The sequence below is a fragment of the Saccopteryx leptura genome, chromosome 1 (assembly GCF_036850995.1).
Source record: "Saccopteryx leptura isolate mSacLep1 chromosome 1, mSacLep1_pri_phased_curated, whole genome shotgun sequence".
Taxonomy (NCBI): Eukaryota; Metazoa; Chordata; class Mammalia; order Chiroptera; family Emballonuridae; genus Saccopteryx; species Saccopteryx leptura.
The window spans coordinates 285346497-285364144 of NC_089503.1; the positions used below are offsets into that span (position 1 = coordinate 285346497).

At 39.9% G+C, this 17648-nt stretch overlaps 1 protein-coding gene across 2 annotated transcripts in view; it reads left to right on the forward strand.

Annotated features, from left to right (window-relative positions):
- Positions 1-14518, forward strand: part of ART4 (ADP-ribosyltransferase 4 (inactive) (Dombrock blood group)) — a 42395-nt gene extending 27877 nt beyond the window's left edge. The window contains exons 1-4 of one of the 2 annotated variants that reach the window (XM_066361136.1): positions 3029-3167; positions 3759-3867; positions 6256-6961; positions 13808-14518. In XM_066361136.1, the coding sequence (XP_066217233.1) occupies positions 3085-3167; positions 3759-3867; positions 6256-6961; positions 13808-13899 (990 nt within the window). In that variant the 5' untranslated portion in view covers positions 3029-3084 and the 3' untranslated portion in view covers positions 13900-14518. Of the gene's footprint in view, positions 1-3028; positions 3168-3758; positions 3868-6255; positions 6962-13807 lie in introns of those variants that run through there. The other variant, XM_066361135.1, reaches the window with a different exon arrangement.
- The last annotated feature ends 3130 nt before the right edge of the window (positions 14519-17648 follow it).

The window sequence follows — 17648 nt, forward strand, 5'->3', positions numbered from 1 at the left end:
AAGTGTCAACACAGTCTGCGACTTTAAAACCCATACCCCTTTTACTCACCAAGACAGCACAAATAGACTGCATTTTGAGGAATTAGGTATAATCAAGAAAATAATATGCACCCCCATGTTCATGGCAGCATTGTTCAAAATAGGGAAGATCTGGAAACAGCCCAAGTGTCCGTCAGTGGACGAGTGGATTAAAAAGCTTTGGTACATGTATACTATGGAATACTACTCAGCCATAAGAAATGATGACATTGGATCATTTACAACAACATGGATGGACCTTGATAACATTTTACTGAGCGAAATAAGTAAATCAGAAAAAACTAAGAACTATATGATTCCATACATAGGTGGGACATAAAAATGTGACTCAGAGACATGGACAAGAGGGTGAGGGTTATGGGGTTGAGGGGAGGAGAGGGAGCGGGTTAGGGGAGGGGAGGGGCACAAAGAAAACCAGTTAGAAGGTGACGGAAGACAATTGGACTTTGGGTGATGGGAATGTAGCATAATCAAAAGTCAAAATATCCTAGAGATATTTTCTCTGAACATATGTACCCTGATTTATCAATATCACCCCACTGAAATTAATAAAAAAAAAGAAAATAATAATTCCAAGTAAACCCCAAGCTCTAAATGAACTAATATTATTAAATTATCTCATGACAACTTTAATAAAATAGCCCTCAAGGCAAAAGATGATTTTTAATGGCTTTAAACATTGTCAGAAACATTTTTTTAATTTTAATTTAAAAACGTATGCACACTCACACACTAGATCTTTGGCCTTTAATTACCCCAATTTATTATTGGTATTCTCTCTCTTTTCTCTTTTCCTTTCTGTCTCTCTCCCTCCTCACTGCCACCTTGTATAAAAAAGTGACAAAGTTTTCTGCTGCCCCCTAGTGGTCTTCACCTGGAAATGTCAGTCATGTTAGGAATATTAACAAAATCCTCATGACAATAATGAAACGACATTTACAATCCTTTAGAGTTTTTGGAGACAGTAAATCTCAGGGGTGAGAGGAAAAGGCCTGTCATCAATGATAAGTTATTTAACTTACAGGGCCTCAGCAAATGTACCCGCAAAGTAAAGCTTAAAATATTTCCTTTTCACAGTTGCCGTGTGGTTTGAGATAACACAGTAAACGGGTCCTGAAGCGCAGTATGCTCTCAAAAAATAAATAAATAGATAAATAAAAATAATTATTATTTACATTTGACAACTTTACAAAGCTGAGTAAACTGAAGCTCAACATAGCTTACTCCTTTTTTGTAAAGATTTTATTTACTGATTTTTCAGAGAGAGGAAAGAAAGAAGAGGAGCAGAAAGCATCCACTGGTAGTAGTTGCTCCTCGTATGTGCCTTGACGGGGCGAGCCCGGGGTTCCAAACCAGCGACCTCAGTGTTCCAGGTCGGCGCTTTACCCACTGCGCCCTACCGGCCATGTGCTTACTCATTCTTTTAAGTCAACTCAGCCAGCAAGCTATAGAACTAGACCCATCATCTAAATTGTCAGACTCTAATTCTAATTCTTTTCATATCTCAAATTAACAACTGATAATAAGAAATGTTTAGAATTTTTAAAGTCTTATAGGGATATTTTCATACATTCTTGTGTTTTCCATTAAGTCCAAAAAATATACATCTCATCTCTCATCAGTCGGTGGTTCATTTCTAGAATGTTTCTTAAAATTGCAAGAAGCACACAAAGATTTGTGTCTGGAACATGTTTATAAATACTATTTATAATTGTACTAAGTTGAAATAAACTTTGGTAAAAATTGATAATTGTTTTTTATTTATTGAACAGTTTCTTGGTGCCAGATGCTGTTTTAAGGGTTATGAATATATCAAAGCATCCTATGAGATAGGTACTATTATTATGTCCATTTAACATGGGACATGCCCTGGCCAGTTGGCTCAGTGGTAGAATGTCAGCCTGGCGTGCAGAAGTCCTGGGTTCGATTCCTGGCCAGGGCACACAGGAGAGGCGCCATCTGCTTCTCCACCCCTCCCCCTCTCCTTCTTCTCTGTCTCTCTCTTCCCCTCCCGCAGCTAAGGCTCCATTGGAGCAAAGATGGCCCGGGCGCTGGGGATGGCTCTGTGGCCTCTGCCTCAGGCGCTAGAGTGGCTCTGGTTGCAACATAGCAACGCCCAGGATGGGCAGAGCATCGCCCCCTGGTGGGCAGAGCTTCGCCCCTGGTGGGCGTGCCGGGTGGATCCCGGTTGGGCGCATGCGGGAGTCTGTCTGTCTCTCCCCGTTTCCAGCTTCAGAAAAATACAAAAAAAAAAAAACCATGGGACGTATCTAAGGAACAGAGAGGTTAAGGGCCTTGCCCAAGGTCAAACATTAAGGAGTAGTAGAGCCAGGAATTGAACTGAGGTCTTCCTCCAGAGTCCATGTTCTATTCACTAATCAATGGATCCACCCCATATTCCTTGGCATGGTAGCACCGATGGTGCAATATTGTGCAACCATCAAACATTGTTTTCAATAAATAAATTGTATGGGAATGTACTTATATTAAAATGTTAGGGGGAAAAAACTATGCAAAATTGCATACTACATTATTTCAGTCCTAGAATGTGTATGAGTGAGTGTCTGTATGTGCATGACTGTGTGTATGTGTATGTATAAAACCAAAATCTAAATCTAAATAATACCTTTCTCCAGGTTATAGGCTATGGGTTATGGGTAATTTTGTTTCCTCTTTTATACTATTTTCTAGGTAGTCTAAACTTTTGTAATGAGACAGAAACTGCTGTGATCATCAGAAAATTTAGATTAAAAAATACTTTAGGGTGCTTTAAAAAAAATGCCACAATTCTAGGAATGGTACATAGTTTCCTTTCACAGCAAAATAATGAATCAGGAAGTGTAAATGGAAAAGATCTGCAAGAAAAACAAGGATCGGGAATAGAGGAAGGGTGTTCAGACTAACACAGGAAGTGCCTACGAGCGAGTGTTTATTAGAACACCTGTCGGGGTTCACTCCGCACTGGAGCCTGCTTCTGGTTAATGTCAGCTGCTGGGAGGCTCTATTCCGACAGCAGTCATTAAGACTCACACAGACTGCAGCAGCATGGATGGAGGATCTGATACCTTCCCTGATAGGGAGAGCTACGACCCCAAGAGGCATCATTTCTGGCTTGGAGAGTTTAAAAGGTAATGTGGGAAAGCAAAAATGACAGCCTTCTTTTGGACAATAACCCTAAAAGGTTGGCTGCTTTATGACAGCCCCTTCTGGGCAAGGCCTATCAGCTGCCCCAAATGGGGCTGACTAGGCCCATCCTGAGGTGGTATCTTCCCAGCAACCTGCACGAGCCAATCATATCACTGCAGGGAAAGCCTGTTGCTCAAGATAAAACCACTTGGCCCCAAACACTGTAGCCTTCTCTTGCCTCCCTGAGAAAAATGAGGAGGAGGCTCTAAGCCTGATCCTCCACAGGCCTTTGGAATTCCTCCGCATACAGATTAGATTAGGGATTTTTTTTTTTTTAAACTAATTTCAGTTCATTTTAGTAGCACTCCTTATTTGGTGCACAAGCCTGACTATTTCAGAGATTTCAGGTTTGCAGTGAAGTTGGAGTTGATCTCTTCCTTCGGAAAAACCGCTAGTTGGTGGTGGGCAAGGAAGGTTCTTGCTGAGACTCACACATAGGCCCAAAGGAGAACTGTGAGAACTCGTTTCAGGATGAAGCCGCAAGAGCAAAGAAGTACATTTAACACAAACAAATGCTGTGCATTGGCCCACAGATGCAGGACGGTTCTGCTCCCAACAACTGCAGCTCCTGGGACAGGAATGTGGTTACTTCAAGCGCAACTTCTTCTCCTGTTGCTGTTCTCCGGGCTGCAGAGACCTACGGTGAGTTCCCAGGTCAGGACGACTGGGGAGGTGATATCTCTATGATTAAAGCTCCCACGGAGCCTTCTCCTGGTGAAAACCTCTCAGTGACCCGTAGGCACTTGAGATCTAATGTCATTAAGAAATCTTAAATTTAGCTAGCAAAGAGTGTGGAAAACAATTATTGAAAGTTGTGAAATCTTATACAGTTTACAAATTTGACATTATGGAAGTTAGAGGCGTGGCATTATTTTCTGGGTTCTCCACTGAATTTTGTAGACAAATAATGCAACATTAACCAAATCTATCTGGTTTTAGAGTATATCATATGGATCAACTCAAAAGAACTATTATAATTTGAAGTTCCACATGAAGAAAAATAACCTAATGTTAAAGGCTAACAGACTATATATTTGATATCTAGTAACATAATAATCTTTTTGAGTTTATCATAGTGAAATTTGACAATTTTGCGTTATTATTAATTTTGTTTTGGTTTGGTTTAAATAGATTCTCTAGATTTACTTGTAAACTTGCTGTGAAAAGTTATTGGCTAAAATTATTTAAGAAGTTTTAAAAATTGGCTCTTGTTTACGCACAGCTAGATAATTTAATATAAATAACAGTAAAAATACCAAATGGTGCCTGACCTGTGTGGTGTAATGGATAAAGCATCAACTTGGAATGCTGAGGTCATGGGTTCAGAACCCAGGGCTTGCCCGGTCAGGGCACATATGGGAGTTGATGCTTCCTCTCCTCCCCCCTTCTTTCTCTCTCTCTCTCTTTCTCTCCTCTCCCTCTAAAAATAAATAAATAAAATCTAAAAAAAATACTAAATGGCATGGTTTTTGAGTTTCAGCCACATCTTTGATATTGACTGGATGCAATTATATCTCTTGATATATTCCTTAATGGCTGCTGTTTATTAGAAAAGCATCATTTCTTTGTCAAGCAAGAAACATGTTTATCTTTAGATCATTGAAATGTGGCTCTCCATGATGAACTGATGGTACTTAATAAATTTATATTTAAACTCTGACTTCAGTTTAATATGCACTAGGTATCAATAATATTTACTTGGTTACCCATTAGAAAATGTGTTTTGCAGCGCTGGCCAGTTGGCTCAGCAGTAGAGTGACAGCCGGCATATGGAAATCCCAGGTTCGATTACTGGTCAGGACACACAGGAGAAGCAACCATCTGCTTCTCTTCCCCTCCCTGTTCTCTCTCTCTCTCTCTCTCTCTCTCTCTCTCTCTCTCTCTCTCTCCCTCTGCCTCCTGCAGTGATGGCTCAGATGGTTCAAGCAGATGGGCCCCAGGCACTAAGGATGGCTGCATGGCCTCGCCAAGCAACAGAGCAGCAGCCCAAGATGGGCAGAGCATCCCCCAGTAAGGGGTTTACTGGGTGGGTCCCGGTCAAGTTGCACACGGGAGTCTGCCTCCCTGCCTCTTACTTAATAAAAAAAATAACAATAATTTTTAAAAAAGAAAAGAAAAAGTGTTATCTCACTCCCAATTTCCAAGAGGAGTGATTTTCCTAGACACACTCCTGACCACTGTCCAACCCTTTACTCACTGCGCTACCCTGGAGGGGGACAAATTTACCCTGATCGGTGACATAAGGAAGAATAACTAAGTATGCTGAGCTTGACTCTGATTTTCTTACTCCTGGGAGCGAGCCTGATGGCCACGGCCGGAAGTTCTGTGTTCCTCCATGACAAAACTCGTACCTGGGCAAGCTGCAATTCAGCGCAACCTGTAGCTGAGTGGGCAAGTTAGCTTCATTTGGGGGTTTATTCCTAACAAGCCCACTCACCATTGGATCTAAAGATGTGTTCCTCAACATGATATTATTCATTACTAAAAATGATAGCATAGCCTTTGTATGTGCTTTTTTGTTCCTCAGTTTTTTTCAGAGCCCGAACAGAAGAGAGGGTTGTTATTTACTGGGGATCCCCTGGAGGACCCAACATTATTCATTACTCAAATCTTTTCTTAAATAAAGTTCAAAGGCTTAATGTAGCTTCTAAGTACTTATTAAAGAGACAGTCCTTAAAACATACGTGAGGGAATGTTAAGGGGGTCAATAGAGGAAATAGAAAGTATAACTAAACTTTAAGGTTATTTATTGTTTTCTTCAATGTACCCAATATGCAAAAACAAAAAATACTGTGATTTTGGTGATATGAAAGAGGTCACTTCCTCCCTGGAGAGATGAGCATTGTTGAGCTTTCAGTGATATTTACCAAACCAACGCTAACACAGGTCACTGATGCAGTGTAATGGTTATGAGTGAAACTTCAACAAATACTGATTTTGAGGAGGCAGTCTAACACATACAGAAAACCTGCTACCAGACTCACCATCTGACTTGAAAAGTTATAATCAAGGTTTTTTCTTTTCTTATAGGCTGCAATTAAAATCAACTTTGACTTGGCACCAGATTCCTTTGACGATCAATACCAAGGCTGCAGCCAACAGATCATGGAGGAGCTAAGTCAAGGGGATTATATTGCAGAAGAACTAGAAGCCCATCGAAGTTATCTCAGGGTCTGGAATAATGCCCACTTCACCTGGCTGAACAGAGCTAAAGCTCTCCCCACGGACATGACTATCATACATGCTGTGGCCATCTTGGTTTACACATTGAACAATGACGTTCGCTCTAATTTCACTAGAGCTATGGCCAGTGCTGCCAGGTCTCCATGGCAATATAAACATTCATTCCCTTTCAAATACCTACACTACTACCTGACCTCAGCAATTCAGCTGCTGAGGAAAGGGGTTGCTATGAACAATGGTTCTCTGTGTTATGAGGTACATCATGAAGCTGATTTCTACTTGAAAGCCTACAAAGGTGCCACCTTTCGATTTGGCCAATTTCTTCCCACCTCCCTCCTAAGAAAACAGGGACAGAAGTTTGGGAACCAAACTCTATTTACAATATATACCTGCCTGGGTGCACCTGTAGAAGACTTCTCTCTCAAGAAGGAGGTCCTGGTTCCTCCGTATGAGCTGTTTGAAGTTGTAAACATTAGCTACCATCCAAGCAAAAACTGGATGCAATTGCGATCAATTGGAAATCTGAGCACGTATAACTGTCAGCTACTAAAAGGTATTATTATTGATCTAAATTGAATTCACTCTTATCAGGATCACAGACTATTATTCTTTTATGAAATATATCTTTCTGAGTGGGCTTGGGAAGAAAGGCCAAAAACATAGAAATTGACCTTCAATAATGGTGGAACTGAAGATTAGAAAAAAACCCACCATATTTCTTGGTTTCCCCCTCTTCTTTCTCCTTAACCACCTCTAGGAAGATGTGTTTCTGCAATTGCACTAATATATGGGCATTCTGGATGAGAGAGTAAACCTGCACTGGAAAAGATAGTGCATAAAATAGAGCATTTTTACCTTCTCCCTTAAATTCATTTTTTTCTTATGGTCATGTCATGAATAAGGAGTGTGAAAAGTAAAGCAGGAAGCATGATTTATTCATTCACTGTCTTTATTCGTTCACTGTTATCTATTAAGCACATTCTATGTTTCAGGAATTGGCATAGGAGGGTCCAAGCAATATAAAAGGAATAAAGCAAAACTATCCTAAGAGGATTTTTAATCTAATAAGAAATGGAAATATAAATAAATATGTACACACACAAGTACAAAGTAACACCCAGTGTTTAAGCAATGATGTGGCTTCTCAGTGTAGGAAGTCACTCATTCTCCCTGGGCAAAGCAAGGAGCACTTCATAGTAGAGGACATATGGCACTTGAAGTAAGAATGGGGGTTTTCAGTGAGAGAGGAGAGGAAAAGTCAAGCAGAAAACAGTATTGTATTTCCCCATGAATAAGATGCACCCTTTTCCAAAAACTTTGGGGTCTAAAAACTGGGTGCATCTTATACAATAGCTGTAGATTTTTTTACTTGCATTTCCCGCTTTTTTGCACTTGTTTTTGCACTCATTGTTGAAGACAGTGATTCGTCATCAGACACAGATGAGGACAAGCTAATGGATGGGAGTTTTGACAGTGATGAGGAATTGTATGCATTTTATGATGAATAAAACTTGAGTTCAATAACTTTATGTAATACATTTTTTTTTTCAAATTTTGGGCCCCAAAATTAATGTGAATCTTATACATGGGAGCGTCTTATACCTGAGAAAATATGATATACTGTATACTGAGTTATAGAGATTTCAAACAGCCTAGGAACTTCAGGGCATCTCCAAAATTCTGGATGGCTGCCATGTCAGATGTGCAGGACATGGGAGGGGGCTAGGAGTAGGGGAGTGGGAAAGTGGTCAGGCCGGGAGAGTTCTATAAAACTCATGTGTTCCATGCTCAGGACTTTTGAACTTCATGCTGTATGTAGGTCATAAGAAGTCACTAGAAGTTTTTAAAGAATGGAGCATCAATTAGATCAATATTTTAGCAAGTACTCTGATGATATTGTGGAAAATGAACTGAAGCAAAAGAAAGTAGAGATATCACAATACAGAATAAATCGTTAAGCCCTTTTTTAAGAAAAACATGGCTTCCATTTTATCGTTGTATGCTGCCAGTCAGTCATTTCACAGAGCAGTAGTTCAGTAGCAAACACTATGCCCTATTTGATTCAAATGGAAAAGGAATGTTCTTGTCTATATGTGCAGTTGTTTACTCTCAGCCCAGCTACAAACATCATTAGTTTGGATGGGAGGGTTTGCTTTTGAAATATTCCTGAACCTTTCTCTACTCCATCATTATTGCTGCTGTTGTCACTATGTCAATGAACTATTCAGAGTAGCAAACCTGTCATTTTGTTTCCGTTCCTCACACAGGGCACCACTTATAGTGGCCACAATGAACTACTCAGAGACCAGATGGAATGCTCTGAGGGGCTGAGGCAACAGCCCCCGGTCAGCAACTGAAGGACTGAAGTCCCATCCCCAGCCTTACTCACATATTAATTAGCCAGTACAAATAACTCAAGGAAGCAGAAAGCAGAAGTTTTCAGGGGCTGAAGTAAAAAACAAGGAGCATGCTGATTTCTAATCTCTGTTCTGAGAGCCTAAACATTTTCTTGTAGCTGAATCTCATCCTGCTGTTACGCTGTTTCCAGCACACAGTTTCCAGTAGGTGTCAGAGAGGCCCCTGGACTCTTTTCCTCCCAGGGCTGTTGCCTTCTATAATTGTTGGCCTAACTCTGCATATTTTCACAGCATATTCCTACAGTGAATAATTCAGGCTGTCAGCATGTCTCACCCTGTCAGAGCTACAGTGTTGCAAAGGGCCTTAAACTGGCATCCACCTGAGGTCTAGGTTCTGCTCACTCTGGCCCTAGACAAAGTGAAAGGTGACTTACCACATCTTTTATCTTTTCCCCCTCTCCTTGCCAGAGTGGCAGGCAGCAGTATAAGGAAAATGCATGTCTGCTCCACAGATCCAAGACATTAATGCTTGCATAGGAGAATGAACAACTTAGAGTAGAATCTTAAGAAAACTGCGGTTTTGATAATAAATAAGAACAGTTATAATGAGGTTCCAGGATTCTTTGAAACCATACCTGACGAGGATACTGTTGCTTCATTCTCATCATTAGTTTGAGACAAATAATTTTTCTACTAGGTTAACAAGCACAGTAAACTATATTAAAAATCATAAAGAATGACTGGTGGTGGTGCAGAAGTAGGGCATTGACTTGGGATACTGAGGACTCAGGTTCAAAACCCTGAGGTCACTGGCTTGAGCAGAGGCTTACCAGCTTGAGCACTGGTTTGCCAGCTTAAGCTTGGGATCATAGACACGACCCTATGGTCACTGGCTTGAGCCCAAAGGTTGCTAACTTGAAGTCCAAGGTCACTGGCTTTAGCAAGGGGTCACTGGCTCTGCTGGAGCCCCCTGGTCAATACATATGAGAAGCAAAGAACAAATAAAAATGATGCAACTATGAGTTGATGCTTCTCATCTCTCTCCCTTCCTGACTGTCGGTTTCTCTGTCTGTCTGTCTCTGTCTGTCTCCCTTTTCAAAAAAAATCATAGAATTTATGTCAAGGAGTAGGAAACTATTACCCATATCCTGTCACTCTATATGTCTCAAAGAAAAATATTTCAAGACCCTCCCATCCAGACTAATGGTCTGCTTTTCTGTGGTGAAACTACTCAAACACCACTTTAACTTGGTTTTGAGTTAAAGCTTAGCTCAAAGGTAAGCCAGGCATATTTCTAGATTCTGGAAGCTTGGTTGGTCTTGACTGGATATTTGAAGCATAAATCATACTTAATGGAATTGATCATCTTGTGTTGCTCTGTAAGCTCTTTGAGGGCAGAAACTTGACTGCAAAGTATTTGAGAGTTTGGCATGGAATCCAGGCCATTTGACCTCAGATCCACCCTGTCTGGGTTTATGCACAGCTGTATCACTTTTTAGCTGTGTTCTCACTCAAGTTACTTAAAATCTCTTAGTTTCTTCATCTACATAATGAGCATCATAATCAGATCTGACAGGGCTTTTGTGGAAATAAAATAAAATACTAAATTATTTCTACACTCCCTAGCCTAAAATAAATGACAACTAAGTGTTAACTATTATAAATGTTCATCCCCTGGCACATATTTGTTGAATAAGTGAATGAATAAATAAAGCAGTCTGTTTCATGGAGTTGGGCCTTGGGTCAGAGGACCATATATCTCAACTGAGTAAAAACATTTCCAGTATTTGCTAGAAAGGTAAAATATTCTGGAAGGTTCAATCCCTAGTAAAGATTAAGGAGCTGTAGTCATAATGTAAATGACCTGGAATGTGGTCACTTGCAATGTGACTTACCATATCTATATTTTCCTTAGAAATTTGCCAAATAGCAACTTGTACAGCCTTCGGAAAAGAGATTGCAAATGGCAGACTAAATATCCCACTGGTCTTAGAAAGTGATATGTTGTTCAAAGACATTGTACCATAGACCAAGAGCTGGATTTGGTGTGTCTTCCCAGCCAGCACAGCTATAAAACTATCTGGGAGAATCTAAGAGGGAGAGATAATCTTGAGCTCCAAGGATGACATTTGTTCTTTGACTCTGGGCTCTGACCAAAAATTTCAGAGAAGACTGCTTCATTCCCTGGTTCTACCTCACCTAAGGATCATCTGCCACTGGCTTGTTGTTAATATAGTCAGTTTAGTTGAGGACTAAAAGACTGTATAGACTTGGAATGAACACAACAAATACCCACTTACCTCTACTAATTAAAAAAGAAAGTTTGATTAACTTCAGTGTTTTTTTTTTCTCAATGAGTGAGAAATGTCTATGTCTGACACTTTTTTTTTTTTTTTTTTTTTTTTTTTTTTGGTATTTTTCTGAAGCTGGAAACGGGGAGAGACAGTCAGACAGACTCCCACATGCGCCCGACCAGGATCCACCCGGCACGCCCACCAGGGGCGACGCTCTGCCCACCAGGGGGCGATGCTCTGCCCCTCCGGGGCGTCGCTCTGCCGTGACCAGAGCCACTCTAGCGCCTGGGGCAGAGGCCAAGGAGCCATCCCCAGCGCCTGGGCCATCTTTGCTCCAATGGAGCCTTGGCTGCGGGAGGGGAAGAGAGAGACAGAGAGGAAGGAGGGGGGGTGGGGGGTGGAGAAGCAAATGGGCGCTTCTCCTATGTGCCCTGGCTGGGAATCGAACCCGGGTCCCCCGCACACCAGGCCGACGCTCTACCGCTGAGCCAACCGGCCAGGGTTATGTCTGACACTTTTATTAAGTCATTTCCATTAACCAAAAAATAATACAATATATACCCCAACATCTTGGGACAATATTGAATTGATCCATGTATGAACAATGGAAGCTATGTGTTTCCTTTTCTGGGAGTTTTTTGCTAAGATGGACTGAGATCAGTGTACTATAAGGAAAGAAAAATAATTTCTCTTTATTTTTCTAAGTTCTTGGCTGACACCTTCCCCCTACCACCACCATAATGAAAAGGCAGATTAACAAGAAAAAAATCTTTAATTTTATACATACAGGAGCCCCATAAAAATATGAGACTCAAAGGCAATTGAAGTTTATATTGTTCCTGAGCTAAGGAAAGAAACAAAGTTCTGAGGCTTCAAAAGGGAGGAAGGCAATTCATAGGAAGATGAGATTAGTAAATGTTCGACCAACAAATGTTTGCACTGCCATTCAGATAAGTCTCCCTGATATAAAAAATTAATTCTGGTAGTAACTCTTCTCCTGGCGCAGGACCCCTTTCTAAATTTTGTTTTTTTAAGATGTTACGTAAAGATTTTACAGAGAGAGGGGAGAGAAGGGGGAGGAATGAGACGTATCAATTCATGGTTGCTTCACTTTAGTTGTTCATTGATTGCTTGTCATATGTGCCTTGACCAGGCAAGCCCAGGCTTTCAAACCAGCAACTTCAGCATTCCAGGTCGATGCTCTATCCACTGCACCACCACAGGTCAGGCTCTAAATTCTTTTGGGGGAGGTAGAATCTTTTCCTAAGTCTGCTCAGCCTTGATTGCCTTCAGCTCAAAATAATTATTATGTCAAATAGGCATATTTTGGGGTGACATTCTGTTTCCCTTCCACCCCCTTGGCAGACTTGATTTTCCATATAACCGCTGCTCCCCACTTCACTTCTCCCAGTCACCTGTACTAGACAATTCACCTCAGCCTAGAGAATCATAGTTGGTGTTCTGGAGAACTGATAGCCAATTCATCATGAAACTGGAATCATCTCAGGAGACTGTTTCCTGTCCTTTCCTGTTTTTTACTAGTAAAAGCCATAAACTGTTCTGTGTCCCCCAGAGTCCCTATGAGCTGGTGACTTATGTTTCCTCTCCTGTTTCCTCTTAACCTGGCAGACATGATATTTGAAAGCCTACATGAACACATGTAAAACCGGCCAGCCAGCACACTGTAATTCTTCTAATGAAGAGACAATAGATTAAAGAGAATTCCAGTCCTTCAATTTATTTCAAAATTGGTTCTGTAAGTTGCTACTGCAGTTCTCAAGTTCAAAGAATTCCCAGGAATCTGTTGCCCTTAGAGAGTCAAGAGGTCAAATTAATAGTAGGATATATGTATTTAAGGGAATGAATCTGCAAAAGAAAAATTGTTTAAGACATTTTAAACTAACAGCTTTCCCTTCTAATTCTTCTCTTACCCTTTGCATGACTTACGTTGGTTACCATAGAAACCAATGGCTTCAGGCCCATGGAAAGACTCAAAGTATGTTATGTTAGTTATTTGCCCTTAAATGTTGCCTCTTCAGCAAAATAACCTGCGCCAAAAATCTGTAGACACACAAATACATGCTCTGTTCCGTACCACTGAATTCACAAAGAAGGGGAATTTATTTGTTAAAATGTTTCACATAATCAAAATTCTTAAGCATGTTTCTACAAAAAATATAGTCAGTTGTTTGTAGTAAGCCTGGTTTTACATGTTAACCTTGCCAGTTACTAGCAGTGTAAACATGGGCAAATAAATGCCTTATTCTCTCTGTGCCTATGTTCCTTACAGGCAAAATAGAAATAATTTTTTAAATAACACCTACCTTACAAGATTCTGGGGAGTGAAAGCACTTAGAATAGTGTCTGGCATATGTAAGTACTCAAAACTTTTTAGTTACAAACACCGAATAAATTGCTTAATGTTAGCTTTTATAACGGTGATGAAGAAGATGATAATTAAGATGGTGATAATGCTGATAATAATAAAGATTGAAAACCAGGAGATCTCTACCACCAACAGCTGTGTAACCCGAAATAAATGTTTTAACCTCTTGGTGCCTGTTTTATCATCTGCAAAATATGCAAGCTGAGTTTGATTAGAAATATTTGATAATACTTTTTTCAAAGTGGTTAACTTCAAATATTTTTATTAGAAATTTTCTAGTTAAAAAAATGAATCAAGAGAAATTAGTTTACAAAAAAAATCTGTTATCTAAAACCAATTTAACTTTTTGTTTGTTTTTACAGATTCCAGCACAAAGTGCATCCCTGCTCCTGTAGTTATTGCTGCTCTCTCCTTGTTGATCAATGTCATCATCTCTTCCAAAAGTGGAGTATAAAGGAACCTTGCCATTTGGCTTTTCCTGAACCCTTTTGCTTTGTTCTGGTCAGGACAGTGTGATATCCTTGGGGAATCACTCTGCCCTCCCTCTCACCACCACCCCCAACCCCCATCATCAGTTGATGCAGAGCTGGCTCAGCCCAGTGCCTTCATGTGTGCCTGTAACTCAGTATGTTTCTTCTACATGCACACAGAGATCCATGCTGGAGTAGAAATAACCTAATCAGAGTCTGTGGGATAAATTCAGGGTACGATTTTGGCATCAGGTTTGGGGGTGGGGTGGGGCCTTTTTTTTTTTTTGAGTGGAGATCAATGAAAACAGACTATGAACCAAAAGCTACTAGCAGCTATCTTGCCCCTAGGAGGGGAGAGTCTACCTTCCTAAGAATGGAGTTAATACAATAAAAGAAGAGTTAAGAATGAAAAACACTGAGTCTGGGAAAAAGTGTATGAGCCCCTAGATCCAACTGTGCCTGAAACCATATATTATGAGCTTTTTCATTACATGAATCAATAAATTATATTTTTGCTTAAGTAATTTGAATTAAACTTTCCATTTCAAGCAATTAGAAGAGTTATGATGAATATAAGGGCACTCCTACATTTTTTATTAAGTAGTCCTAAATAAGAACAATCCAGGGAAGCAGCATTGGTAATCAAATGGAAAAGCTTTGAGCCCCACAGAAATAATTAAGGAGTGAATTTTCTTCAGAGATTTTTTTAATATTCAAGACCAAATTAGCTTAGTCTCAGATGGGAGGAAACATGGAAACTTCAGAAATACAAGGGAAAGACGTTAGTAAAATCTCATGCACTGACAGTAATGGGGTGCTGCATACATGTCTCTAAACTATTACAAAAGTTAAAATTTTAGCTCCTATGTTAAATTATAGAGAATTTATGGAAAATTGGATTTTAAGTATCCACAACAAATTTACATATTTTAGGAAAGCATATAGATGTGTGTTGAGATAAAGTCAAAGATTTGGAAGAAAGAAAACATCTTATTAGCAAGCAAGTATCAATAATATATTGAGTCCCCATTTTGTGCAAGCAATTAGGTAAAAAGAAGTATAAATGAACTTCACAGCCAGGAATGTTCCCCCGCTCCTCTCTCCAACTGTATACAATGTGTGAGGTGATGGGAGATTGTTTGACCTCATCTCCAAAGACCCGTGTATGGAGCTAAATGGAGTGAAATAAATTCTGAAAGTCTACACTAAAGATTTGGATAAGAAACAGCAAAGGTGAAAATCAACTCATCTAGCCCAGTAAGACTTCCCAAAGGGTCTGTGTCATGATAGAAGAGACTCAGTGGGAAATTAGAGGCATAAAATCACTTTATAGGGAATCAGCCATTTAGAACTACATCATTTACATTGGGATTTTGAGAATATTAAGGCCAAGGACACCTTTATCACTTAGCTTGCATTGGCTTCTACACCCAATAGAGCAAACATAGAATTTCCATAAAGAAAATCTCTATAGTCCATTGCACAGGGATTTTGGCAGGTTAGTAGCTACCTAGTAAAGAGTCCTGGAGGCATCATCCAGGAAAGCTTTGCAGTGAGCTTTTGTTGGTGAGGCAGTGATGACGGGTTAAGAATAGCTTCTCAAAATCTTGTATATATATGATATTTTTTTCTGTGTTATATAAATGGATTTAATGATTCATATTATGCACAAAACACTTTGGGGAATAAAAGCTGAATACACTAGACCAGCTCTTCCATAAGTTTATAATGTCTTGGGAAAAATTAAGAAAAGGACACAAACAAATCACATAGGAAATACCAAAAGGAAAGGGGAAATCAAGTCTTCCATTCATGAAAATGAAGAGAGATTCCTTCTCACTGAAGCAAGAGGAGAGGTTTCAAGTAGGAGGCAGCCTTTGAGTGAGGTCTTGGGGCATCGGCATGAGAGCAAGGGTTGAGAGAAAGGAGGGAAAAAAAATGGAGTCAGGTATGTATCAAGTGCTTAGTGCCAAAAATGAGTACAAATAATAAGTGCTTGGAATTTAGAGACAAATTAGTTTCTTCTGGCTTGGGTCTGGCAATAGCTTTCTATCAGAGAAAAGGCTTAGGGGAGGGGATTCGAAGTGGTGGGAAAGAAAGCTGAGTGGAAAAAAGAGGTGAGGTATAAGAATGATCAGTGTATACATGGGTCAGAAGATAGACAGGTCTGCTAGGGAGAAGGGGGGCAATGCAGACTGGAGAAGGAAGTTGAAGTCAAAAACCAACCTTCATCATTGGCTGTCCATGAGAAATCAGTTTTCTGGGTAAGACAATTCTCCTAAATTAGTTACTCTGAAAACATGCTCTCAGTATCAGCATCCTTGAAGAACTTATTAGAAATAGGAATTCTAAGGCTTGAACCCAAATCTATGGAACCAGCAAACCAGAAATCTGTGTTAATAAACCCTCGAGGCTTGTGATTTATGAGATTATAATTCTTAGGGAATAACCACATTTTTATAAAGATAATTTAGTTTTCCTCCTTTTGCTGCTGCTTTCTTGAATAAACTTCTGGGGATCGAGATGATTCTCTTGAATCAAATGGATGTGTAGGTTCAGTTAAGGACAAATGGACACAGTTTGCATCCCCTTAATCTGTCTGTAGCCCCAATTTTCTAAGCAAGGAGTCTGTATAGTAGATCATTTATTTAAATTAATTCAAAGTCTATGTACATTAAACTTTAGGAGACCAGTTTCAAAAAATTCTCTGTAATTTCTGTTCCTTTGTTCTGAAGATATATGGACTCTCCAATGTATACAAGTGCACGTGGTTTATTAGCAGAAACTGCACTATAAGGCTACATAGTATTTATCTCCTATAGTAATTTTATTACTATACATGCATCTTTTATTGGATATACAAAAATACTCTGGCCCCATTTATTATTTTTATCTTTATAATCCAGTGTTCTAATATGCTTATCTGCTTGTCCTGAAGTTCTCTATTTACTCTTACTTTTAAAAAAATCAATCCAGTGAAAGGAAATTTCAGTAGAGTTTGGTTTGATTGGGGGAATCAGGATTCTTGGCCTGAGTTGTCTAAAAATATGAATCAAATGGATTTTCACTGAGCAGACTGGTTCTTGATTTGGTGAAATTCAATAGACATTTATTTAGCTAAATGCTTTCAGAGATATACCAAGATATATTAAACATTAGCTACTGATAAAAAAGTGGTGGGGTTGGGGAGCTCTTACAAATATCATAGGACTTTCTGTCTTTCTTCCTTTTATTATTTTTTATTAATAAATCAGTCATTTTGTTTTGCTTTGGCTTTATAGCAATTCAGTTTTTTCTCCCCACTTACGCCACATTCAGACAGACCATATTGTGCTGTAGGCCTGAGGAGAGGAATGAGACCAGGTGTGAGATAGCACCAGGTGTATCTTCCCCACTTTGTTCTTCAAAACCTGGAAAAACTTGAGAATAATTGAGAGGAACCCCAAACTGAAGTCTTTGAGAGAAATATTAAATAGGAGTAACAGGTTTGAGAAGAGCACAGCTTTCCCCTATGTTTTCTCCCACCTGCTGGGAGCAGCGGCAGACAAGAACCACCAGAGTGGGCAGACCACTGGTGCTCAGCAGTGGGAGAATGTCTGTGAGAAGTGCTGTGGGTGACGGCCAGCACCTGAGGACCATGCATCTTTACAGAAGTAGGCACTACTCATCTCTAACATCAAGAGCCACACTAGCCATTCCCACTGGCATCAGGTAAGGCCACCCCTTGAACTGC